General features: G+C 35.5%; 2 protein-coding genes across 2 annotated transcripts; both read right to left on the reverse strand.

The window, feature by feature from the left end:
* Nucleotides 1-1,479: 1,479 nt before the first annotated feature.
* On the reverse strand, nucleotides 1,480-17,156 carry msh2 (mutS homolog 2 (E. coli)). Its single transcript, XM_022670344.2, has 16 exons — nucleotides 16,913-17,156; nucleotides 14,898-15,052; nucleotides 13,758-14,042; nucleotides 13,507-13,653; nucleotides 12,198-12,347; nucleotides 11,429-11,565; nucleotides 10,668-10,867; nucleotides 8,981-9,090; nucleotides 8,763-8,886; nucleotides 7,537-7,687; nucleotides 6,659-6,756; nucleotides 5,775-6,020; nucleotides 5,414-5,618; nucleotides 3,779-4,026; nucleotides 2,441-2,619; nucleotides 1,480-2,338 (listed from the first exon to the last, which is right to left on the reverse strand). Exons 1-16 carry the CDS (start codon nucleotides 17,118-17,120, stop codon nucleotides 2,162-2,164), a joined length of 2,820 nt encoding a protein of 939 aa, XP_022526065.2. The 5' UTR covers nucleotides 17,121-17,156; the 3' UTR covers nucleotides 1,480-2,161.
* Nucleotides 17,157-18,484: 1,328 nt separating this feature from the next.
* Nucleotides 18,485-24,429, reverse strand: LOC103041876 (epithelial cell adhesion molecule). Its single transcript, XM_007230968.4, has 9 exons — nucleotides 24,294-24,429; nucleotides 23,992-24,093; nucleotides 22,634-22,886; nucleotides 21,902-21,967; nucleotides 21,720-21,774; nucleotides 20,507-20,605; nucleotides 19,374-19,550; nucleotides 19,201-19,245; nucleotides 18,485-18,756 (listed from the first exon to the last, which is right to left on the reverse strand). The coding sequence occupies exons 1-9, from the start codon at nucleotides 24,352-24,354 to the stop codon at nucleotides 18,733-18,735; spliced, it is 882 nt and encodes a 293-aa protein (XP_007231030.3). The 5' UTR covers nucleotides 24,355-24,429; the 3' UTR covers nucleotides 18,485-18,732.
* Nucleotides 24,430-26,547: the final 2,118 nt, after the last annotated feature.

Below are 26,547 nucleotides of genomic sequence, written 5' to 3' on the forward strand. Positions count from 1 at the left end.
AGAATTATAATTTCTTTTTAGAATTGCCTAGTTTTTCATTTCTGCCCCTTACAATTAGAATCAGAAAGAATGAACATGATTTTGTAACAAAAGAAGGTTGAAATATACCATCATGTTTTGTTACAAGATGCAAAAATGGGAAAAAACTGCGATTGCGAGGGGTAGAAACGAAAAACTATGTTTTTTCAAAAATAAAAATGGATAAATAATTGAAAAAAAAAGATACCTAATAAAAACACAGAAAGTAAAAATGTAAAATTAAAATGTTCCCTATTTAGTATAATGAGGAAGATATTGCATTTTAATTATTATTCCATATTCCTAGTTTTTCATTTCTGCCCCTCACAATCAGAATTTCAGGAAATAAATGAGATTTTGTAGCAAAAGTATGTTAAATAACACCCTCATGTTTTGTCACAAAATGCAAAACGGAAAAAAAATAGATTTACTCTTAAATTTCTGACTGCAAGGGGCAGAAATACAAAACTAAAAATTTAAAGACGTTACAGATATTCATTCATAGTTATCCATGCTGCTATAGCACACTCTCCCTATTTTTGTGTATTTGATTTTATTTTATCTATATTTATCTATTTAACAATTGTTCTTGGGTGTAACTGAACCATGTGAATACAATTTCGTTACACCTTGTACCACATGTGATGTGAATGATACTGTTCTTGAATCATTGGAAAAAATAAATAAATAGAGGACTTCTTTACTAAACTAAATATGAACAAGCTTTTTACTCATAAAGTGTAAAAGTACTGCTTTCAAAACTACTTAAAGTATAAAAGTAAAAGTAAAGTAAGGGTTAAAAATGCCATTAAGAACAAAAGCTTAGACACCCCCTCCCCAAAACACATTTTTCTAAAAGCCACAATGACTCTAATGCCCATTGAAAATGATTGTATTTTAGTAGAATGTAAATATATTAAAGCTATTTAAGCTTAGTTGGGATGTTTTGAGATGCGGAGTTCTCTTGAGTTTTTTGAGGCACGGATCATCTTCATACTAGGCTACATATGTCTGCTATGTTCTTGCTGGAGTGTGTGTGGGGGGGCGTGACGTGTGCAGGTGTGATGGATCACAGTATAAACCAATAGGGAGTCAGAATTGTATAAGTTTATACTTCTCTACATCCAATCACAATCAGATTCACTCTATCTGGATGGAGAGATTTATCTGGATAGGGTTTTTATTGAACGGTGAGAAGCCGGAATGAAAACAAGCTGAAATAAAATAGCAGTAACAAGGATATTTTTAAAATGTAAGGAGTAGAAAGTTCAGATAACTGTGTGAAAATGTTAGAAGTAGAAGTGAAAACTGTGTGAATGTTAGATTTCTAGTATTTGTACCTGACACCTTAGAGAAGAGTACATATGTTGCTTTAGTCATGTTGGTGTAGAAACTGTTTATGATAGTTTACAATAGCATTTCACTACTAGATGTTCTGCGTATGACAATCATGTGACAAACTTTAAAATGTAGAAACTTGAACTTTATTCACATTAAGAACAGTCATATCCAATCATACATTGTATTAACCGTTTAAGACAATATTGGATATGTGGAAAGCATGTTTAAATGAACATACTAGGATTTTTTCTTTGATGGCAAATTCTTAAGTTTTTGCTCTTTATCTGTTTAATTAATGGACTGGTTTTCTGGAAATAGATTAAACCCAGTTCTGGACTATTCAGCACTGTGAATGGAATTTCTCCATTAAAACTGATGTATGTATTCCAGGCCTAAATAAGTCTAGGGAAGCCAACCATAACGGTTTTACACTTTTATTAGTTTCAAGCATTTTTCTTATTGTATTTAAGTGCGTATAGTGTAAAATATAAAAAAAATATATAAGAGTTAACTATTTGGGTAGGCACTGTCAGTTCTATGACATGAGAATTTATCCACTAGATAGCAAAATTTCATTCAAATCAACGTTGCTCTATAATAAAGCACTACAGTGATTAAAGCAGATACAACAAAATACAAATTAGTAGTTTTTTTTTTCTTTTTATGACAAACAAAAACATAATGCTGGAAGACAAAACAGACATGAGTCTCTACAAACAAGACAAACATAAAAGAACATGTTATAAAAATACTTTTATGCAATAGATTATGCATCACAAGCCTCTGTACAGTCCTTTCACATTTAAACCACTTTCACGTTCGCAGCTCGGGAGACGATCTCGGTAACAAAGCTGTTGTTCTGAGCCACAACTTCAGCCTTCAGTTTACGCAGCTCTGCTTTGATGGCTTCATCCGTCATGTCCTCAACAGGCAGCGACTTCACCTTATCCAGGAAAGCCTCGATGATCTTCTCCCCATCCTGCAAGTAAATTACCACAAGAGAAAATTGCTTTCAGTTCCTGCAGAGAAGAAACAATCGACAGACTGCAGAGCACAAACAAAAACACTCAAAATGACCCACCTGTTTCTCCAGGCAGCGCTTCTTGGCTTCAGGCCCTGCATCCACTCCTTCCTCCTCAGCTCTGGAGATATCCTGGAACTCCTCAAGCTCCAGAGCTTTTTCTCGTGCATTAGCGATCACATGTTTGGGAAAGTTAGCCAGCTCGGCTACGTGGATCCCAAAGCTCTGGTCGCACACACCTGAAAAAGGAGAATAATCCACAAATATAAGTTCCACAGATATTTGATAATTTTTTTTAGTTAAACACTTATTAAAAAAACTGTTGTTTTTTTGTTAAAAATATCTGTTTCTAATATACTAGTGCATCTCAAAAACAATGTCATTGAAAAGTTACTTTTTTTCCGTAGTTCAGTTCAAAATGTGAAAATTATATAGACGTATTACACACAGAGTGATCTATTTAAGCGTTTCTTTTATTGTTGATTATTATGTCTTACAGCCAATGAAAACCCAAAAATCTGTGTCTCAGAAAATTAGAAGACCAATTGTTACTTTTAGCAGTGTAGGCAGTTTGCCAAGTCCTGCTGGAAAATAAAATCTGCATCAGTAAAAACCACAACGCACTGACTTTGGACTTGATATAACACAGTAGACCAACACCAGCAGATGACATGTCTCTCCAAACCAATTTTGCATTTCATTTGTAAATCAAGGGAGCAGAGTCTGGAGGAAAAGTGGAGAGACACACAGTCCAAACTGCTTGAGGTCTGGAGTGAAGTTTCCACCAATCAGTGATGGTTTGGAGAGACATGTCATCTGCTGGTGCTGGTCCACCGTTTTATATCAAGACTCCGATCTTCTTCTTTGAAAGCCGGGGGTCATGTTAGCTAACTAGTTAACCAAGCAAACCTAGCTATGTGATTTTCCCACATATGCTCTTAAATAGATAAACAATGTTTAATATCCTGCTGAAATATTAGATTTCCATATCTAGCAACTTTATGATCAGGTGGATTAGAACACAAACCACAAATACATAGTAGTAGTAATAATAGTAATAGTAATAATAATAGTAATAATAATAGTAATAATAATAGTAATGGTATTAGTAATAATAATAGTAAAAATAATAATAGTAATAACAATAATAATAAATTAGTGTCTGTAGCACAAAGCTACATAATTTCTTTCATCAAAATGTATAATATGCTGAAAATTAGCATCTTTTATTACCCAAATAAATTCACTGCTGATCAGTAGAGAATGTTGAGATAAGCTCAACACTTTCTTTAATAAGCTGTAGTGATATAGAAATGCTCTACCAAACGATTAATCAAAAGTTAAAGAGTGAATTATGAGGTATTTAATTATGAATTATTAGGAACAAGTTCACCTCACCCTTTTTCACCCTGTAGAGCATGGTGAGGGTGCTGTCAGTAGTCAGCGCGGTGACGTGGAGGTTGCAGACGGTAGGTTCTTGCTGAGCCAGAGCAGTAAGCTCATGGAAGTGTGTGGCAAACAAGCAGAAGGATTTGAGACGTGTGGCAATGTACTCTGAGATAGCCCAAGCCAAACCAAAGCCATCGTATGTAGACGTGCCACGGCCCAGCTCATCAATTATGATCAGAGAATCCTCAGTAGCAGAACTGCCAAAGAAACAAAGATAGGAGAGAGAATAGTTATACTAAATTTGAGGACCCAGTATATTTATATAATATTCAGTTCTCTGTACTGCAGACCTGCACTAAAGAATCAGAGTATACAGATTATCATTGAAAGTAATAACATTGAAGTCACCATTTGATAATTCTTTGATTTTAAAAATATTTTCTCGGGGTCCAAAATTCTGGTCTTTATACAACCAAAATGATTCTCATATTACTTCTCATAACTCCAAATTTCTACAGTAATATTTGAAACTTACATTACTATTACAAAGATTGTTTACAATTACAAAGAAGTTTTAAGTCACTGTTTCATTTGAAATTTGATTTATTTTTTTCTTTAATAAGCCTTTAAATTACATAACATTAAACAAATAACATTTTAACACAGAAATGTCATTTTTTTAAACGATTCTACAGACAGGTATTTGTGTTTCTGGTGTATATTTTTTGATTACACCAACTATTAAACAGGAGATTCATCTTTGTCACAACCAATTTTCTATGTCTTAGATCAATTTACATCAGGGTTCATACACTTTATAACCAATATATTTGCTAGAATTGTTCATGACTACGTTGCTTTAAGTCAAATTTTCATGACCATATGATCTTTAAAATCAGTGTAGACATGGACAATAAAACAAAAATTAACCAAAACTATAAGATATTATATTATAGATATTTATATGTTGACACAATATTCAATAATTATAAAATGCATGTCAGATCCTGAGATCTCCACTGTGTAGGGCTAAATTAACTAAATTAATTGAATTAACTCTGAGCTGAATTATTTGTTAGCTCAAAACAGCTTTTCTTAATCAATAATCGGAAACACACATTTCTGAATTATAAATTTCTGGGTATTTTTATTTTTCCTGTAAAAAAAGGCCTGGAAAGAACTATTTTCCTATTCAATGACTTTTCCAGGTTTCTCATGACCGTGCGAACTCCAACACGCTACCTTTATTTTAAATACGTTATGATGATCACTTCAAAGACTTATAACATGCCTGATTTTTTTTAAAGCCCCCCCAGGTAACATCATTTGCTTACTCCGAGTGGTCTTAACATTTTGGCTTCTTGGTTAGCATGCCAGATGCTAGACATATGCTGTTAAGGGATAATCAAATTATTAGCTTAATTTGAGTGGTCTTAATATTTTGGCTCATCTGGTGTATTTTGAACTGCAGTAACAAGCATGCTTAATATTATAGTTATAATTAAGAACCCTAAATACGATAGATTTTAAAGGACTTGAAATGGAACGCTTGTAAAACTATAAGCCAGTCCGAATACATTGCATATTAATAATACTACTAATAATAAAAATAATCACAGAAAATGCCATAATTTCAGTACTAACCGTAAGATCGCAGCAGTCTCCAGCATTTCTGCCATAAAGGTGGAGACCCCTTTGATCTGGCTGTCCCCCGCACCCACCCGGGCCAGCACACAGTCCACCACGCTCAGCTCGGCCTCGTCACACGGTACGAAGCAGCCAATCTGAGCCATGAGCACGATCACGCCCACCTGACGGATGTACGTAGATTTACCACCCATATTTGGACCTAGAAAAAAGAAAACAGAACACATAACCTTGTGAACATCACACCCAACAACCTCCTGCCATGTCTACCACATCCTTTATCTACTGCTCTCTACTGCTATCAAAGCCATCAGCTTCAGTGAACCATGAAATTGAATTCTCAAATAATGGAGAGAACCTGTAATAATGTGGAACATCTGCTCTCCTCTAGTGAAGGTTACATCATTGGGGATGAAGGCCACATCATCCTGAGCCTCTACACAAGGATGTCGAGATCCCTTCAGGATCAGCCTGCCGCTGCCTTTCTCCAGGATCCTGGGTCTCACAAAGGGAACAGGGGCAGCGTGGGACACCACAGCAAAGCTGACCACCGCATCCAGCTGGGCAATCACCTCGTTCAGGGTCTGCAGCGGCTCCACGTAGCCTACAGTACACAAATATAGTGTGAGAAAATGAAAGTCTATACCTGTATTCAGTACCAGTCCCTTGTAAATTAATTATTAGTCACTTAGTCACTTAGAGATACTTAAAGTTCTTGAAATGTTTCGGATTGGCTGAACTTTATTTCTTCCTTACGTTTTTTCTTTACTTTTAGTTGAGGAGTTCTTGCTTCTCATAATATGGATTAGAACATTACTCTAATAGAGCTATTCACTGTATACCTGTAACTCTACCTCTTCACTACTTTACAACTGATGCTCTCCAACACATTAAGAGACAAGAAATTCAAGTAATTAACTCTTGACGAGTTCAGCACAGCTGTTAACTGAAAGCTTGAATTCCAGGTGACTCTACCTCAAAAAGCTGACTGAGAAAATTCAGCAGAGATGGGTGGTGGGACATTCAATTTTCAAAGTTGTCATAATGACCGTGGCTAGAATGTGAACTCACAAGAGACTTTTACAAAATCACATCAACATTTAATGCAAGAGACCTTACGTTACACGTATATCAGGCAGGTAATATTGAAGAAGTCACTGGACATTAAACTAGCTCCTGTCACATGACCCCATCAAAGTATAAAGGGATAGTGAGACAGTAATAAGCAGACTTGCTCCTCACCTCCAGCAATGCCGATTATCTCTTTAACGATGGCATTCTGAGCCTCCTCATACTCCTCCCTGCTTTTAACGTACTCCTCATTCAAAGAGCTCAGCTTACTGCAAAACAGTGTTAATACATATAAATCCATCACAAAAAAAGTTTTTCAAGTTAATTTCAGTAACTGTCTCTCCAAACCATCACTGACAATCAGTAAATTATATATATTTATTTGTAAATCAAGGGAGCAGAGTCTGGAGGAAGAGTGGAGAGACACAGTCCAAACTGCTTGAGGTCTAGTGTGAAGTTTCCACAATCAGCGATGGTTTGGAGAGACATGTCATCTGCTGGTGTTGATCCACTGTGTTTTATTATCTAGTCTAAAGTCAGTGCAGTTTTGTTTTACCACAAAGTCTTACAGCACTTCATGCTTCCCTCTGCTGAGAACAACTTTTATGGAGATGCGGATTTCATTTTCCAGCAGGACTTGGCACACTGCCCACACTGCCAAAAATATCAATTGGTTTTATATAATATTCTAATTTTCTGAATTTGCTGTAAGCCACAATCAACAATAAAAGAAATAAACGCTTAAAATAGATCACTCTGTGTGTAAGACATCTATACAATATACAAGTTTCATATTTTGAACTAAATAACTAAAATTAAGTAACTTCAACGATATATTATTTTTTGAGATGCACTAGTATACTGTATTAATATAAATACATACTGAAAATTAATCAGAGTAACAATAAAATGTATTCGGACAAAATTATTGTGACACACTAATTCATTGTTTCTTCTGAAATCAAGTTTATTAGAGTATTAAAGGTAAAAGGAGTATATTTAAAATCAACAACATTCCCAATCAAATTTAAAATATATATTTTTCCTACCTGTTAGTAAACCGCACTCCGTTCTTCTGCACATCCAGTGTTGTGAACTTCTTATTGTTGCGCAGAGACTTCTCCTCTTTACAAGTGACCCGGAAGAAATAACCCATCTGTGCATTGGATTCCAGCTTTATTGTTTTGCCTGCATCCAGACCTGCAGCACAGTAAAGGGAAAAGCATGAAGAGTTCAACCAGGTATCTGCAGGTATAGGGAATTACTTTATAGAAACTTTATAGATTTACAGTAGCCTTACAGTGTACAAACAGATCGTGTTTGTTTGTCAAATAGGGTCCAGTGTAAAATTGGAGTTAGCTAACCCACATGTCCACACTACAGTATCCACTAGCTAAAATCAAGAAATGAATGTACCTGAAAATAGCGCCTAAATATTGCTGTTGGTTCCACTTAGTTCAGTCTGCCAATAAATCACTATGGTAACTTTCATATCAAACTTGAAAATTACAAAATGCAATGAACAAAAATAAAAAACTAAATTGTATTTTATGTCTGCAGCATTTTTAAGACTTTTGGGAGACAGATTTGAGATCTCCTTTTTTTTTTTTTTTAAACATCAATTTTTTAAAATGTATTCCTGGTAGTGCTGGGCAATTATAGCCTAAAAAAATTTGATTAAAAAAAAAAAAAAACAACAACAACGAATTTGTTATAAAAGTACAGACGACAAAGAAATGGTTTAAAACTAGGTTTACCTGTAAATATATTTCTAGATAAATATATGCTTTATCCCACAGGGTGTTAGTGCCAAAAGTGCTGGAACAGTGCAGGAACTTTTTTCAGTACTACAAATGTTTAAAAAAATGTACAAGCGATAATCTGTGGGAGGCGCCGGTAACCAAGGTATGATGGATAAACACTTCAGAAATGACTAGCGTTTTCAGGTATTTTAGATTAAAAAGATAAAACGTCAGCATATAAAATCTTGATTACTTTTTGAAAATTGTAATTAAAAATGTAATTTGAAAAAGCTAAAATCACCCAGCACTAACTCCTGGCCTTTTAAATTGTATAAATTCTGATCGGGTCACAATCCCACAAATAGTATGTATGGATATGTATGTATAATAGATGAGCTGCTGCTGTGTAAATTCAGCCTTGAAGACAAATTAAGATTTATTTATTTCTTGATGAATTCATTTTATGCCTTTTAAGGATCTGCAGATTTCCTGTCAACAAAGCGAGAAGGTTAAAGTTAAGAGGTCATTCTCACCAAGCTCACGAGCTGCACTGTTGAGAGCAGACTGCATGCTTTTCTCCAGCTGGTCCATGCTCTCCCTCAGTTCACTCAGTGTGGGGTCAAACGAGGGTTTCACCAGGAATTCATGGTGATCAATCTGCAGGAAGACCACCATCAGCATTACCAGAAAAACTGAGGAAAGAACACGATGTGCAGAACAGCAGCAAAGCAAACCATCATCATTAACAGACCTGGTTCATGTCCAGCGTGGTTTCAATCATCTCCTGAAACTTGGAGAAGTCGGAGGTGAGGTCGCTGAAGGGCGAAATGAAGGCTGCGTTCAACAGGACCTGATGCTTTCCTGTCAGAGGAGAGAAAAGGTGTTTTAGCAAAGGAGCTAGTGTATTTTTCAGCCTATAAGGTGCATGCATCATCAATGAACATCTACAGGGGTTGGACAACGAAACTGAAACAGCTGGTTTTAGACCACAATAATTTATTGTGGTGACGGACAGTTTTGGTGGAAACAGGAGAGTTGAGGTGCACATTGAATTCGTGGTTTTATGTTTTTTGGATACAATCCGGGTTAACACCCGAACATCCCTTTCAGACAGCTTCCTCTTACAGCGTCCACAGTTAATCCTGTTGGATGTGGTTGGTCCTTCTTGGTGGTATGCTGACATTACCCTGGATAACGTGGCTCTTGATCCATTACAAAGACTTGCTGTCTTGGTCACAGATGCTCCAGCAAGACGTGCACCAACAATTTGTCCTCTTTTGAACTCTGGTATGTCACCCATAATGTTGTGTGCATTGCAATATTTGGAGCAAAACTGTGCTCTTACCCTGCTAATTGAACCTTCACACTCTGCTCTTACTGGTGCAATAATGTGCAATTAATGAAGATTGGCCACCAGGTTGGTCCAATTTAGCCATGAAACCTCCCACACTAAAATGACAGGTGTTTCAGTTTCATTGTCCAACCCCTGTATTTTCTGGTCTATTTTTATACACAAGGTACACTGGAGGAGCATTATGGACACTAGTAAGAATGCCTACATCGAAGTGAGTAAGGGTGTCGCCATGTTTCCCTTCTAATGGGGAAGCGTATAATTCTTTATATAATAATAATAATAATAAAGCTAATAAAAAAAAAATTATGTTAATCTACACAGATTTCTCTTCTGAAAACTGTTTGTTTGGGTGAGTATAGTGCTTACATTTATTTACAGTAAGCTTATATTTCCAATATTTTGTGTAAGGGTGAGTTTTCGGTGAAGTTTCTCCAGCACTAAGGCTGGGTGCAGCAGCATTAGCTGCTAACTGCAGTGCTAGCGGGATGTAAATGATGATGCCCAATAGTGCAAGACTGAGAAACCCTTAGTGTTCTGGTAACCTAGCGGTTACAGTCCAACGTAGCTTTATTTTATTTTTATTATTATTATTTTTTTTTTTACACTGCAAACATACACATTCACCACAGTCCAACATACTAACCTCTAAACAGCGTTAGAGCTAGTGGGCTAATGCTTATGCTGCTGCACCCAGCCTTAGTGCTGGAGAAACTTAGAAACTTCACTGAAAACTCACCTTTATAACGCTGTACTTCAGCAGAGTGACTTTACTGCTTCTTAAAACATTTCTAAATAATGTGCACCGAATTATAAGGCACTCCTTATAATCTACATTTACATCCCAAACAATAAACAAAGCCGAATATTTTAACTGTTTTACAATAAAACTATAAGGGTTGTAACAATACTGTTAGTAAATGTTTTATATTTTTATTGTTCACTGAAGTCTTAAAACTGTATGCGTGCATGTTGAAAGACTTCATTTTAGTACGCAAACCATCAAAATATGAATAGAAATCCAACAAAAGGCTCTTAGAATAGATACCAAAGGATTTTAACTATGGATAAAAGATTAGATCTTCACCAGTGTGTCTCTCAAGAGCCTGCACAAGACCCGGCAGCTGGCCCACGGCCTGGTAGACCCGGTAACAGTCCTGCAGATTGGCACTCTGCCGCTGGAGCTTCTTAGCCAGACGGTTCAGGTCAGGAAAGCGTCGCAGCAGATCCTCCTGACAGCTCTGCCTCAGCTCTGAGTCCTCTACAAAACTCTCCACCAGATCAAGCCTGCAACACAAAAACACTGATCATCTCAACTGGAATTCCACCTTTTAATACACATTACTTCATATTTCAGTACACACTGGTTTCTCTCAGCTAATGTGTTTAACTGCACAATTATTAATGTTCTAAAGAACATTTTGTGTTTTGAGTTTTAGAGCTGTGAAATTGACTGTGGGGGAAGGCAGGCAGGTGTTCTCTGCTGTAGTGCTGTTAGCCAATCAGAGGAGATATATTTGCCTGTGTGAATATTCATGAGCAGGAGCCAAAATCCTGTCTTTCTTCAGAGACCTCTAATTCAGTGATCTAAAGCAGGACTAAATAGAAACACCTGAGTACTTTGTTTTAAAAAAACAATGAAATGAAATATTTTTGTCCACATGGGTGCTTGTATGATCATACCACCCATACCATCTTAGAGCGTTTTTGAAAACCTTAAAACCTGTTTTCAGTGACTGAATATATATCTGGATACATGTGGACCTGACGTTAGAGCATTTTCACATGTTGATTTATGTCACAGGGAAATGCTGGCTGGTTCATGTCTATTGTTGTTTAGGTCCTCACCTCTCTTCAATCTTGTTTTTGTCTATTAGAGGCTGTTTGAGCCACTGGTTGACCAGTCTCTGGCCCTGAGGAGTTCGGCACTTATTCAACAGCCCTGCCAGGGAATGGGTACCAGTAGGATCATCAGATGAGGAACCCTGGAGGGAGAAAGAGGCATTAGATCATTCTTTTTCATTATTTTAAAAACAGCTGCAGTATTATTCTTAATATAGTTAAATATGACATATCTGCTTTAAAAAAGTACGGTTAGTTAAGTGTGTGGATGGTTTAATGTTTTCCTGGAAAATCTTACAGCCCTTTTTATGGAGATGCCGGCTTCATTTTCCAGCAGGACTTGGCACACTGCCAAAAGTACCAATTGGTCTTCTATATTATTCTAATTTTCTGAGACACTGGTTCTTGGGTTTTCATTGGCTGTAAGCCATAATCATCAACAATAAAAGAAATAAAGGCTTAAAATAGATCACTCTGTGCGTAATACATCTATATAATATATGAGTTTCACATTTTTAAGTGAATTACTGAATTAATATTCAGTAATATTCAATAATATTCTAATTTGTTTACATGCACCTGTATTGGTCTATATGTTTAATAATTTATTGTTCCTAATAACCGATTTCTTCCTTCCAAATAGCATTGCAAATTACACACTTCCTTCCTTCAGAGTGTAATAAAATATCTTAACAATGAAAAAGCATTAAATAAAATGTATATACACAACCTAAGATTCCAACATATCATATAAAGAAGAGCTGCGATGTCTAACCTGAAACAGGTTGAGAGCCTGCACCGCAGCGTTGTCCAGACGCATGTACTGGTTAAGGTCGAATGTAGTTAACTTAAAAGAACCGAAGTTGGCCTCATCAGACAGAAGCTCCAGATATTTGATGACGGCGGCCAAGCAGGACACAGCAATCTGGGGACGGGAAAAAAATAAATAAATAAAACAAACATTGTAAACGAACATTGACATCATCCAGACTACGTAGGGAAACACAAGTAAACATGTAGTAACTTAAAAATGTTAAACAAACCAAAATACTCTGTGAAGAAGCGTTTAGGTGCTCTTATCTGGGGAGCTGTTAACTTGCGGTTTTTGAGGTTGGTAACTCTGATGAACTTATCCTGTATAATAGAGGGAACTCTTGCTCTTCCATACTTGGGGCAGTCCTGATGAGTGCCACTTTCATCAATGATTTTGATGCTCTTTTTGCCTGACTGCTTTTGAAGATATTTCAGATTTTTCAGATTGACTGACCTTAAATTTATAAATTCTTTACTTAGTTGAGTAGGTCTTGCTTCTAATAATCTGCATTAGAACATTACTCAAATAGAGCTATTCACTGTATACCTGTAACTCTACCTCTTCACTTCTTTACAACCGATGCTCTCAAACACATTAAGAGACAAGAACTTCAAGTACAGTAATTAACTCTTGATGAGTTCAGCACAGCTGTTAACTGAAAGCCTGTATTCCAGGTGACTCTACCTCATAAAACTGACTGAGAAAATCCATTGTCATTTAAAAACAGCTGTCTTTTAAGCAAGAGGTGATACTTTAAAGAATTTTAAAATACAAAGCACATTCTGGTTTGTTTAACACTTCGATGTTTAATAAATAATTCCATATGTTTTTCTTCATAGTTTGGATTTAAAGTGTGTTCAAATGTTCGACTGGCACTGCATCTGGTCAGAGAATATGTTAAATAAAGAGAAATATCTTATCTTATACCACAGTTAGTTCCGACCCTGCAATGTGATTGGCTGAGGGGAGTTCTATGAGTACCGTTATCAGCCAGTAATGCACCATGCACAATGATGCAGCACTTACAAACCAAACAGCGCAGCAAGGGAACTATTTTAACTTGGAGTGTTTATAACCATGCAGACTCTGTTTTCTCCTCCAACTCAAAATCTTTCAATACACAGTGATAATGGAATTGTGATATTATCGCAATAATACACTTGAGGTTTGTGCTATACTATGTAATATTGACCAGCAGAGCTAATATAGCACTCCCTCTTGTGTATTATTGCTTAAATAACCATGTTTTAAAAACCTGTAGGCCACAGACCTGTTTCTCCATCTCTGGAAGCGCTGCACTCGACACCGTCTCTCCTTTGCGAGCTTTCAGTAAGCGATTCAGATCCTGAACTATGTCTTTAGCTGTAAACTCCATCTTCTTCCTGTCTGATAGCAGGATTCCTCCACGCTGTATCACCTAAAACATCACCACACAGACAAAATACAAATAAGAATCTAGAGATGACCAGAAGATCAGACACAGTTCAGGTCCTCCTGTCCCATTTTTACAGTGCAGTTTACCTGTCTAAGTTTCCCCAGGTCTCCAGCTGTATCGCCCCCAGGCAGCACACACTCCTTGGGGCCAATCTGCACCAGCAGAGCTTCCAGATTGGAGAACTGGTCGTTATCTGGAAACTCACACACACCCATTTTCCTGAGTGTAGAATCCACGTAACCGACGCCCACAACCCGCTGCCCATCACCTCCCGTACCCAATCGGATCCCCACCACTCCAGCAGCACCTTCACCCAGACCTCCACCACCAAACAGGATCTCCTCAAACTGGGTCAGGTTTCCTGGAGAAGCCTGAAACAGAAGCAAACGACAAGAAAAAAAAAAAAAAAATGCAGATAAGGAAATTAATTAATCAGGAATAAATTTTAATAAAAAATCAAGTCTTTTTAGACTTGAGCATAGTACTTAAGCTACTTTTTTTAGTTAGTTAGGTGGTTGGTTGTTGGGTTTTATAGCCACTTCAGCAGATATTTGGCCATTTTAGTACCTGCTTGATCCTCAAGATGACATTTTTTCCCCTCTATTCTATTTTTTTATATATATTCAGGGTTCATACACTTTTTGACCAATAAATTTTCATGACTTTTCATGTCTTTACGGCAAATGTTCATGACCATACAGTCTTTAAAACATCACTGCAGACATTTGTCAGCTCACAATAGCTTTTCTCAGTTGATAAACGGAAACACAATTTCCAACTTTCCATTTCCATGGAAGGAATGAAAATAGACTGTTGGTGGGGTGTAAGGCAGCAATGAGCATTGTGACATGCCTTGTGCAGGGAGTAAGTTTTAGTGAAATTGTGATATTCAATAGGATATAAAATGAAACCATAAGAAAAGTATAAATGTTAAGGTATCAGTATTTACTTGTAACAGCAAATTTTAAATAGATGACTTGGTACACTGTACTGACTTATGTTGTTTGGGATGTAGAAATAAAGTCACCAAGCTGCTCCTTTAATTACAGTGTAATTCAGATGGCAACCTGTACATGAGCAGTGATATTACAATATTAAAATGTAATACATCTTGTATAAAACGGTTTAGAATGTATCGATTTTGATCATATGTTACTTAGCCCAATAGAGCTGAGCAGGGAATAAATAAATGCTAAATAGATGCTTATGTTTTTGTTTATATTTACCTTGTAGGCGATCTGCCAGTCATGGTCCTTGCTGCTCTTGCCACCTGCCTTATTCCTGTACACCTCCACTCGGTACTGCCTGACCAGCAGAAGATCCCTCACAAACGACTCAAAGTTCATCTTACTGAGGACCACACCCTCCAGCCTCCTGCTCCCTGTGTTTTAGAAAGACCACAGCAAAACCTCACTATAACAGAATGGACCAGGATCGAGACTCAGTACAGTACCAAATAAAACGAGTGATAGGATTCTGACAGAAAAGGAAAATAAGAAAGTCTATATGTATGGATCTTGAAAGACAGAAAATGTATTGTTTTTAAGCTGTGCTGCTAAGAATAAATCCATATAACTCTACACATAATGTCATACATTTTAAGTTTACTCACTCCACATTTCTTTCACTGTCTGAATTATTTAGCCAGAATATGTTTTATATTTTATATTCTTTTATTTACCACATTTAGCTTTGAAGACAGATCTGCACACTCTTGGAATTTAAGGACATCCAATCAATAATCAATGAAACTATGTTGATCTCAGACATCAGACCTGATTTATTTGTGCTCATCAATTTTCATGTTGACACAGCGTTTTGTATTAAGCTGTACTAACATTAAACACGTATATTTTGTTTGTATTATATTCTTATAGCCTGCATTGTGAAGGTCTTGCAGTGTAGAAAGTGACATTTAAACAATAATAATATTTTTGGGAAGCACCTTTCACCTACAAGTATTAATGTGAGTGTAGAAAAGCTCAGCACAACCATTTACAAAAACACTAAACCTTTATGAATGAACGTTAATACAATATCAGAATATTCACATTAACCAATGTCCATTAGACAATGTTGTTTTTCCATCGTTAACATTAAAAGATGTAAAGCAAACAAAAATGTATGTTTATTCAATGTTCTTTGCCTTTGACATGCTTTGACCACAATAATAACACCAGAAAAGATTTATAAAAAGGTACAACCTTGACAATACATGACACAGGTTAATGAGCCCTTGTTTGAGTCACTTGCTTCGTGCCCTTGTTTTGGTTAAGTGCAGAATAGTGGATTGGAACATGTCCAGTTACTTTGTTTTAGTAATTCAGTTCAAAATGTGAAATTCATAAATTATATTGATGTTTTAAACACAGAGTGACCTATTTTATGCGTTTATGTCTTTTATTGTTGATTATGATTATGGCTTACAGCCAATGAAAACCCAAACATCAGTATCTCAGAAAATTTAAATATTATTAAAGACCAATTGGTACTTTTGGCAGTGTGGGCAGTGTGCCAAGTCCTGCTGGAAAATGAAATCTGCATCTCCATTAAAAGTTGTCAGCAGATGACATGTCTCTCCAAACCATCACTGATTGGTGGAAACTTCACACTAGACCTCAAGCAATTTGGACTGTGTGTCTCTCCACTCTTCCTCCAGACTCTGTTACCTTGATTTACAAATGAAAAGTAAAATTTACTGATGATCAGTGATGGTTTGGAGAGTCATGTCATCTGCTGGTGTTGATCCACTGTGTTTTATTATCAAGTCTAAGTCAGTGCAGTTTTGTTTTACCACAAAATCTTACAGCACTTCATGCTTCCCTCTGCTGACAACTTTTATGGAGAAGAGGATTTCATTTTCCAGCAGGACTTGGCACACTGCCAAAAGTACCAACTGGTGTTATATAATATACTATTTTTCTGAGACACTGATTTTTGGGTCAGAGATAGATCACTCCGAGTGTAATACATCTATATAAATGTATAAGTGAACTGAAATAAAGTAACTTTTAAATGATATTCTAAGTTTTTTGAGATGCACTAGTGTGAGAGCTGCAGCTGCAGGAGGATAATAACTGGCTAAGCTAAGTTAGCAGCTGCAGTTTTATCAGCTGCTGCAGGGCTGTAGATTAGATTAAACGCTATTTCTGCAGAAACTTTTGATAATAAACATCTGACAGAGGTGTTACTGGGATGAATGATCCACCCAGTCCCCTGCAGGTCTCTCTCTCTCTCCTACCTGAGCCCAGGTATTTGATGACCCCCTGGGTTTTGAACACCTCCCGCGCGGTGAACAGCGCATCCTTGCCGTGCACGGTGTAGTAGTCGGTGCGGTCGAAGATCCGCAGCGTGGTGTCGGGTTTCTCCGGCATGGAGCTGAAGAAGCTGATGAAGCCGCTCTCTGAAGTGGAGTCCATACACACGCTCTGCTTCGGCTGCACCGCCATGCTGCAATCTCCCGCCACTCACTCACCGGGGGGCGGGGCTTAGCCTCCCTCTGATACTCTTTACAGCACTGCGGCGGAGTGAACACTGCCCCCTACCGCTCACCTCCCACACTGCACCCAGCTACTGCTACACTTTACAGACCAGTGGTTCTCAAACTTATGGAGCATGAAAAATTACATAAGTATACATAAATAAATGCACATATAGATTAATAATAAAAAAAACAAAAAAAAAACATGTATAAATACTTATATGGATTAAAAAAAAAAAAAAAAAAAAAATATATATATATATATATATATATATATATATATAGATGTTTTTCAAACATATTTTCAATATTTATATATTTTTGCATTCATTATGAAGAACGAAAAATTACATAAGTATAAATAAATAAATGCACACATAAATGAACGAATTAATAAATATATAAATAAATAAATACACGCATAAACAATTGTATAGATAAATAAAACAATTAATAAATACATTTTGCCATGAAAAAGTACACACTTTTCATATTTTCATGCATTAACCTTTTTTGGGGTCTTTTCTGCCTTTATGCATTAATTTATTCATTTATATATTTATTGAATTATGTATTTCTACATTTATTGATCTATTTCTGCCTTAATTTATTTATAAATTAATTTATTTATTCCAACATTTATTAATTTATTAACTTATTCATTCGGTTTATAAATAAATAAAATATATATTTTTCATTTTTTTATTTGGCCTAATTTGCATTAAGTATTACTTAATATGTATTTTTAAATCATTATCTGGCATTCATAGTACACATATATCACTAATTCTTGAGAATGGGGATGAAACAGGTTTTAATTTTGAAAATAAAAAGTTAGTTAAATTAAATATTCTGAATCTATATTATATACATTAAGGTTTTTGCTATTTGGCTGTAACCTCCTTATTTTATCTTTTTTCATTAAATAGACGTTTTCCACTTATTACTTGTATTTTATTTCTATAACTTGTACTGTGTTGTCTTGCAGTGTAGAGGAAGACATAAATAATCATTATTAATATTAATATTATTATTTGTGGGAAGAAACACCTTTGGCATAAAAGCATTAATTTTAGTGTAGATTCAGAAGCCCCAACTATTCAAAACATTTAAATGAACTTTTAATTAATGTCAAAATTTCAACATTAACCAATGTCTACTAGGCATCATTAAATAAAGGTTGTTTAAAAGATGTAATGCAAACCCATCACGTAAATGCTATCAAGCTAGGTTTCACTGAGGAGAGTTTTGTAAATATTTAAGCAAACACACAAACACACACTTTATTTGTATATATTCCAAGTTTTTTATTTTTTAATATCTGTATACAGAGAGCTATATAGGATAAACTTGAGTATACTATAGCATATCTAAGTATTTACTAAAAAAAAATACCTCATGTTCTTCTACAATTTTGTATAAGTTAATACAGATTATTATATTATATTTATCTATATTTATTACAGACATATAATATAAACAATATAAAGAGTAAAATCTGATGATCTCAATCCACACAAACAGTTTAAATATGTAGTCAGGGGTTCCAGGTTCCACACACCTGAAGTTCAGCTCAATATCTAAACGTCCTCCATTTCACTTGTCTGAAAGAAAAAAATAACACAATCAGAGCATGCAGATCTGTCCATTCTGTAAAGTGAAAAGTTTGGACAAACCTTAAATTCAGTATTTTATTCATTATTTAAAAATGTTCTGTATTGTAGATTAATATTAAAGTCATCCAATTTATGAAGAAAAACATATGAAATTATTGTTTAATAAACAAAAACGTGTTAAATAAGCTAGAATATAAAATAGTGCTTCACAGAGTATTTTGGTTTGTTTAACACTTTTAAGATACTACATGATTCCTTATGTGTTCCATCATAGTGTGGATCACTTCAGTATTTAATTACATTGCAGAACATTTTAAAATAAGTAAAAACCTCTGAATTTAAGGCATGTCCAAACTTTTGACTTCCACTTTATGTCTTAAATAGACGTTATTCTTCGGTCACATATTAACACAATATTATTGATGAACTGACCTGAGCCTTTTCATATTTGCCTCGCTGTTGTTTTCTGATCAGGAACTAAAGAAAAGAGATCAATCAACTTTATACCACTGTCCCATGAGTTTTGGCATGTCAGTGTAATAGTTTACAGACGCGTGTAAAATATGTTCAGTATGTGTAAAACTTTGTCTTACATGATTACTGACCAGAATAATAAGCCCGACAGCAGCTGCTAGTATGGCTACGACAGTGACTGTGAGGATTCCAAACGTGAGCCTCTTTACATCGTCAGCAGGTGCTTCCTCCTCCTCTTCTTCCTCATAATAAACCACAATGTTCTCCATCTCCAGCTTTTCACCTGTTCCCTCAATCACTTCATCAACCTAAGGCAGTACAAATAAAGTAATAAATATACAATGAATTAAAAACAAAGAAAATTACATATTAAAATTATTCATATCAAAATTAATCATTAATCTTATAAAGTTAATCATATTCAACAACCACAACATTCTGTAACAAATCTTGTGATAAGTCTTTCAGTAATAGATATTTAAATGCAAATAAAAAAAATAATGTAAGATTGGCCAAATTGGATTTTATGTTAGTGGTGTTAATTACTTTTCAATAAATAATTGTATCAATCAACAATTATTACAAAATATATTCTGTGATCAATCTTTATTAAAACCATGATTAAAAAAACTCTTGCTGGAATTTTCCTGTATTTTTTGGAGGGAGACAAAATTAATTTTGTCACGCCTGATGCTGAAGGCACTCCTGTCCCACACTCAGCTCTACCTGCGATCTCCAGTCCCGGACTACAGTACCCAGGATGCACCACATTCTGACATCACTCCCATTCACGATCACATTAGCACTTTCAGGAAGTCAATCACCTGAGTATTGATTTCACCTGTTACACTCACTATATATACATCCTCACTCCTTGCTGAGTATTGAGGATTTATCCTCGTACAACGCATTTTCTTTGCCTGTGTTATATCTCTGCTGTCCGACCTTATATTGGAATTTCGGACACTCTGAAACCTGACAAATTTACAGTAGCAGCAGTGTGTGCGTGAGTGAGAAAGACAGAGAGAGAGAGAGGGAGAGAGAGGGAGACAGAAGAATGATAAGAGAGAGGGGACGTGAGTGTTAGTTATGAGAATTTATCCACACTTCAGCATAAATACATTTGTTACCCTCTAAATTGAACAGTATCGATGCATTCACCAGCCTCTAGGGCAAAACATTTAATAAAATAAATAATTAAAGATAAAGTTTTCAGATTAATCAGTGCAATAACATGTAATTTTTTTACAGAACACATTCTCACATCTTTCTCCAGGTAATAGCCCAATCCAGACAGGTCCTGTGTATGATCTCCAATATCATTCTTCAAATCCAGAGTGATGAGTCGAGCATCAATATCATACTGCAGGAAAACAATGCGGAATTAGTAAAGTTAAAAGCAAGTTATTACTAGTAGAAGGTAAATGCAGTTTAATTGCATTGTTTGACATTCATTTTGAATGTCTAAAAAATAAAGAGGCTACCGTGGATTGTTTGGGTTAGGTCAGAAAGTTTCCCATAAAAATCCTTTTTATATCATTTTTGTGAGTAAAGAAACAATTTAAAATGATGTAAAGGTTTTACATCTTTAGGGTTCTTAACATAAAAATATATATTTTTAGTAAAAGTATTTATTATGTAATTTAAAATTGTCCTTTTATTGCATTATTTAAAGAACCATTGAATATAATATGAAACTTATAGCACTAACAGATACAAATGCTGATATTACTATGAATTATTTAGTTATCATTTGGTTTAGTATATCTTCTTTTTGGGACCTTAGAAACTAATGGTTAGTATAATAGTATAATAAGTATAATATGTGATGTGTAGTATAATAAGTGATGTGTAGTATGAAAGTAACAATGTGTGGGTTTAAATATACAGGGTCTAAGGCAGGGGTGTCCAAACTTTTTTTGTTGGGGGCCAGAAGGAGAAATATATTTGAAGTCACGGGCCACACTCTGTAATAAAACAAATAATGAAATATACCACTTTAAATAATTTATTTTCCTGATTTCTTTCATTTACACATCATTTTACTTGACTTACTATGTTTATCTTTGACAGTGTTGAGTAAACTAAGATTTTTCAAATTGATGTTTAATGTCATGATGTCTCTTAATATTAAACTCCTTAATTACGACAACTTTTAGACTCTTTGGCCCGTTTTTCTGCGCTAGAAATGCGCACTCTCTCCGCTTTTAGACTCTTTGGCCCGTTTCTGACACCTAGCATTCAAACTTTGAATCTCATATTATAAAAACCTGCTTAACAGCGGGCCAACTTTCATTCTATTTCTAAAATACTTCGCGAGCCACTCCAAAAAAGGAAACGGGCCGCAAATGGCCCGCAGGCCGTAGTTTGGACACCCCTGGTCTAAGGGGTTACCTAAAAAAGTTAAATACAATTATCATCTATAAACTACTGCATTTATAATATTTATATATATCATTTTTTTTTTTGGTCCTCACCTTAACCTTGATTTTGCTGACCTGTGCTTGGTCCTGAATGGCACTGGCTATAACACTGTGAATAAGTAACCACATTATTATTACCATAATATCCTGCTGCTACTTGTTCATTATTAACTGTACATGAGGAAAAACACAATACATTAAAATTACAACAAAGTCACAAGATTCCAACAACTCACCTCTGCAGCCCGGAGGGATCCAGGGCTTTACCGATCTTCCTGAGCTTTATCTGGTCATGTCCTGAGCTATGAAAAAAATATGAGTTTCTGAGGCTGGTAACAGAGATAACTCTTGGCTTAGTCTTTCTTTCCTGGAGAGGTCCTGATGAGTGCCGGTTTCATCATCATTAACATTTTTGATGGTCCCCAGGTCATTCAATGTGAAAAATTTCAAGAACTTTGAAAGTATCTTGAAGTGCAGTCGAGCAAAGACCATCAAAAACGTTATGATGAAACTGGCACTCATCAGGACTGCCCCAGGAAAGGAAGAGCAATAATTTACTCTGTTGCACAGGATAAGTTAATCAGAGTTACCGGCCTCAGAAACTGCAAGTTAACAGCACTCCAAATAAGAGCCCACCTAAATGCTTCCTACTACATGATTTCTTATGTGTTCCTTCATAGTCTGGATGAATTCAGCATTAATTTACAATGTAGGAAAAAAATATAAACATAAATACTATCAGTATTTCTGGATATGCATGCCTTACATGTAGTGTCTATCTATTTATAGATTCATAATAAGGATTAAACAACACTGTAAAACCCATAAAGGACATCAAGACAAGACAGAAGGTCAATCACAAGAAAATCTCACACCAAACACCACCTGTCTACCAGTATTGACCTGAGCTAAGATGTTTTTCCCTTGTTCGCCTTTTATTTCATAATTTAAGGCACAATCACACCTACCTCATCTCCACCAGTTCCTCACACTTCAGGTTTTTATCACTCTTGTCAGAGATGCACACTCCTGCACTGTCGACACACCAGCACACATCACTGTTATTACACTGCCTGGCCTTGAAGAGTCCACTGGAGTCACATTCTGGATCATAAAGCTCATTCCCAGCAGACAGAGCTGATTCTATGGGTTTGTTCTGCTGGAATAAAGAATGGTGAAGGCGGTACATCTCTGCCTTCATCAGAAAGCATTTTGGAATCTCTAATAAAGATAAAAGAAAGGGATTAAAAAGGTCTGAGAAAGATCAAGTCATATTTTTTTTGAGAAACTATAAGAAAGAACTATATGAAAACAGTCCTAGTAACAGAAGGTTCCACATACTAGGGCATCTCTATTTCTTTTATTGTTGATGATCATGGCTTATAGCCAATGAAAACCCCAAAAATCAATGTCTCAGGCTCTGGTTCCATGATTTCCAGATGAAATGTAAAATTTACTGACGGTCAGTGATCGTTTGGAGAGACATATGATCTGCTGGTGTTGGTCCACTGTGTTTCTTTCAAAACCAAGGTCAGCACAGTTTTTTCCATCTGCTGACCACTTTTATTTAGATGCTGATTTTAATTTCCAGCAGGACTTGGCACACTGCCCACACTGCCAAAAGTACCAATTGGTCTTATATAATATTGTAATTTTCTGAGACACATTTTTGGGTTTGTAAGCTGTAATCATCAACAGTAAAAGAAATACACACTTAAAATAGATCACTCTGTGTTTAATACATCTATATAATATATGTGTTTCATATTCTCTCAGGCTCTGGCTGCTGATAAATTGATGATCCTCGAATTGTAGTTGCAGAGCTTTATTCAGATGGAAAAATCAAATGATGAAGTTCTACACTGAATTTTCACACTGGACAATATACTGATACTTTTACATTATACTTATTATATCATATTGTAGCATATATTACCTTTTTTCTTTAATATATAGAGAAATACAATACCAGTCAAAAGTTTTAGAATGTCACTATTGTTTAGTAATTCAGTAGGAGTGCTGCATTAACTAGACAAGCTGCTGTTTTATTCTCTCATCTCAGTAATGAGTTTATTACTGCACTTTACTGCTAAATTTTGTATACTAGATTTTTTTTTTACCATTTCCATTTATCTGGACCTTTACATTAGTGTCATTTTTTTGTCATATTGCCCAGCCTTTAAACTACATAATATACAGTATAATAAAAGCTAAATTTTCTAATATAAAGAAACTTGAAGAACACCTTGTTAAAAGCAGTACAAAACGAAACTTAGAAGTGTATAAACTTTCAGAGAAAACCAAAATATCCAACAAAACCACATACCTGCAGTACAATTAATGATTTGCCTCTGCCCTTCACCAATACTGATATAACACTGGCATGAAGATTCATCGCATGTTGCCCAGCTTAAAAAGCCACAGGAACCTTAAAAAAAAAAAAAAACATAAATTACACTCATTTAAACATATGTATCAAAAACAAAATTAAGAATAATCTAAAATTAAGACAGGAAATCCTGGTCTTAGATATTGCTTTCAAATCTTCAGTCTTCACCTTGACCTTCACCGATACTGTACTACATAAACTGCTCTAAATATGAACCGTTTTTATTGTATTATACTTACAAGCAAGTGATCTTTCCACAAAAAAGAACAGAAAAATCAACAGGTTTCCAAACGAAGTCATGTTTGTGAGGAGAGAGAGCAGCGTACTGACCACTACACTATAACACTCTGAGTGTTCACAAGGAAAACCAACAGTGTTCACCAGGGGCGTGACATTCTGGACAAGGCTTTTAATAACAGAACAAGCTAAACCGGCCTATTTTAGGTCTCCTACTATACTGAAAGCTTTATATTAATAGGCTATCATGCAAAAACACCACCTGTTTGTTTCATCTAATACTTATACGTATACTTGCTTATCCATATATATATTTATTTTTTCAAAATTAAGGGTATTAGTTTCTATGCCAGGGGTTCTCAACTGGTATCAGCTCGGGACCCACATTTTCTCATGAATGAATGAATGAAGTTACACTTATATAGTGCCTTTCTAGAAACCCAAAAACGCTTTACAGTTTACACATTTTACACACAAACATTTAAACTCAGACCTTATTCACACACCAATCTGTCCAATCCATATCTGGGCACAGTCATACATTAACCCACACATACTTACACATACACACCAAATGAATTTAGCGTATTCAATATTTCAGGGTAATTTTTGAGAATCCAATTTACAAGATCTCCATGTTTTTTGTAGTGTGGGAAGAAACCCACACAGACACAGGGATAATCTCCCTACCAGATAGGGACTTGAACCCAAGACCCCAGTGCTGGGAGGCGAACATGCTAACCACTAAGCCACTATGACGCCACTGGGCCTCATGGTCATTAATTCGCAACCCACTTTTAAATATATATATATATATATATATAAATATAAATATATATATATATATATATATATATATTTATATAAATATATATATATATATATATATATATATATATATATATATATATATATATATATATTTGAAAAATAGCCTTCAAAAACCCATTTAAACATACATTTGCATGTAAATTGAATTTAAGAGCTTTTTTAAAGAAACTGAGGAGGAACATCAAATGTCTCAACCACATGTATAAAAATGCCCAAAATAAATAAGGCAACAAAATTTAATATTTCACTTCTCTTTATTCAGAGTACATTAGTTCTTGTACTAGGCATTGACTATGTCACTTTTTTCGCAATATAAAAGATGAGCACAAAATCAGATGAGCATTAAATCTTTTTACTTCAAACAATTTTCTTTAGTTCGGATGACTTTAGTATTAATCTACAATGTAGTTTTTTTTTATGTGAAAAACACCAAATAAAAAGGAGTTATGGGGTTTAAACGAAACTACACACACAACAAATGTTTCTCTTCATGATCAGCAGGTGTCAGTGCAGTCTAATAAAACAGACGGAGGAGGCCAGAGAAGCCAGTGTTGAATACTGCCTGTACATCATGGTGACATCTTAGTGGTTGGTGTGGCACAGTGGATAACAGCACTACCTGCCAGTGAGCTACCACATCATGTGAGAGACTGGGGTTTGTTTTCCTTTCTGGGTGACTATTGCTGCCTTCAAGTCCTTCTCAAAAAATTCATATTCATGAGTTTGGAGGTCGTTATTAAGACTTGATATGCGTTAGAGTGTTTTTTGGTCGGGTGGAAATGGAGGCCATTAGGGAAGTCCTTTTGTTTATACTTTTGGTCTATTACCCTAAAAAACAGGAGGTTTATATTGCCCTACTCCAATGTATCTGTCGGAGGCAGCTGCATTTGTTCCAAGTCAAGTTGTGTTTAGACATCAAAACCTTCTCATCTGCACATCTCTCTTTTTACCTTATCTGCTGTGGAGTTTTAGAACTGTGATATACTCTCTGAGAAAAGTTCGTTCAGCAGCTTTAGAGCTCTTGCAGTCCCTAAAACAGCCTCCTGCTCTTTTTTTTTTTTACATTACATTACATTTGGCAGAAGCTTTTGTCCAAAGCGACTTACAACAGTGAAGTACAAAAGTAGCTCTGTCTTCAGGAGTATATTAAAGATAGTGAGAGATTCTCCTGATCTGGTAGTGGAAGGTAGTTAGTTAGAGGTGTTAGGAGAGTAAGTGCTCTTTGAAGAGCTCTGTCTTCAGGAGTTTATTAAAGATAGTGAGAGATTCTCCTGATCTGGTAGTAGAAGGTAGTTAGTTAGAGGTGTTAGGAGAGTAAGTGCTCTTTGAAGGGCTCTGTATTAAAGATAGTGAGAGATTCTCCTGATCTGGTAGTAGAAGGTAGTTAGTTAGAGGTGTTAGGAGAGTAAGTGCTCTTTGAAGAGC

Source organism: Astyanax mexicanus, chromosome 15 (assembly GCF_023375975.1).
Source record: "Astyanax mexicanus isolate ESR-SI-001 chromosome 15, AstMex3_surface, whole genome shotgun sequence".
NCBI lineage: Eukaryota > Metazoa > Chordata > Actinopteri > Characiformes > Acestrorhamphidae > Astyanax > Astyanax mexicanus.

Coding starts and splice junctions, on each gene's coding strand:
- msh2 (XM_022670344.2), bottom strand. CDS start 17,120: ATGGCGGTGCAGCCGAAGCAGAGCGTGTGTATGGACTCCACTTCAGAG. Junction 14,043..14,897: donor ACTGGCAGATCGCCTACAAG/GTAAATATAAAC, acceptor CTTCTGTTTCAG/GCTTCTCCAGGAAACCTGAC. Junction 2,620..3,778: donor GCTCTACAGGGTGAAAAAGG/GTGAGGTGAACT, acceptor CTCCTTTTTCAG/GTGTGTGCGACCAGAGCTTT.
- LOC103041876 (XM_007230968.4), bottom strand. CDS start 24,354: ATGACTTCGTTTGGAAACCTGTTGATTTTTCTGTTCTTTTTTGTGGAA. Junction 22,887..23,991: donor AATCATTAATTGTACTGCAG/GTATGTGGTTTT, acceptor TATCTTTATTAG/AGATTCCAAAATGCTTTCTG. Junction 18,757..19,200: donor GCAAATATGAAAAGGCTCAG/GTCAGTTCATCA, acceptor TTTTTCTTTCAG/ACAAGTGAAATGGAGGACGT.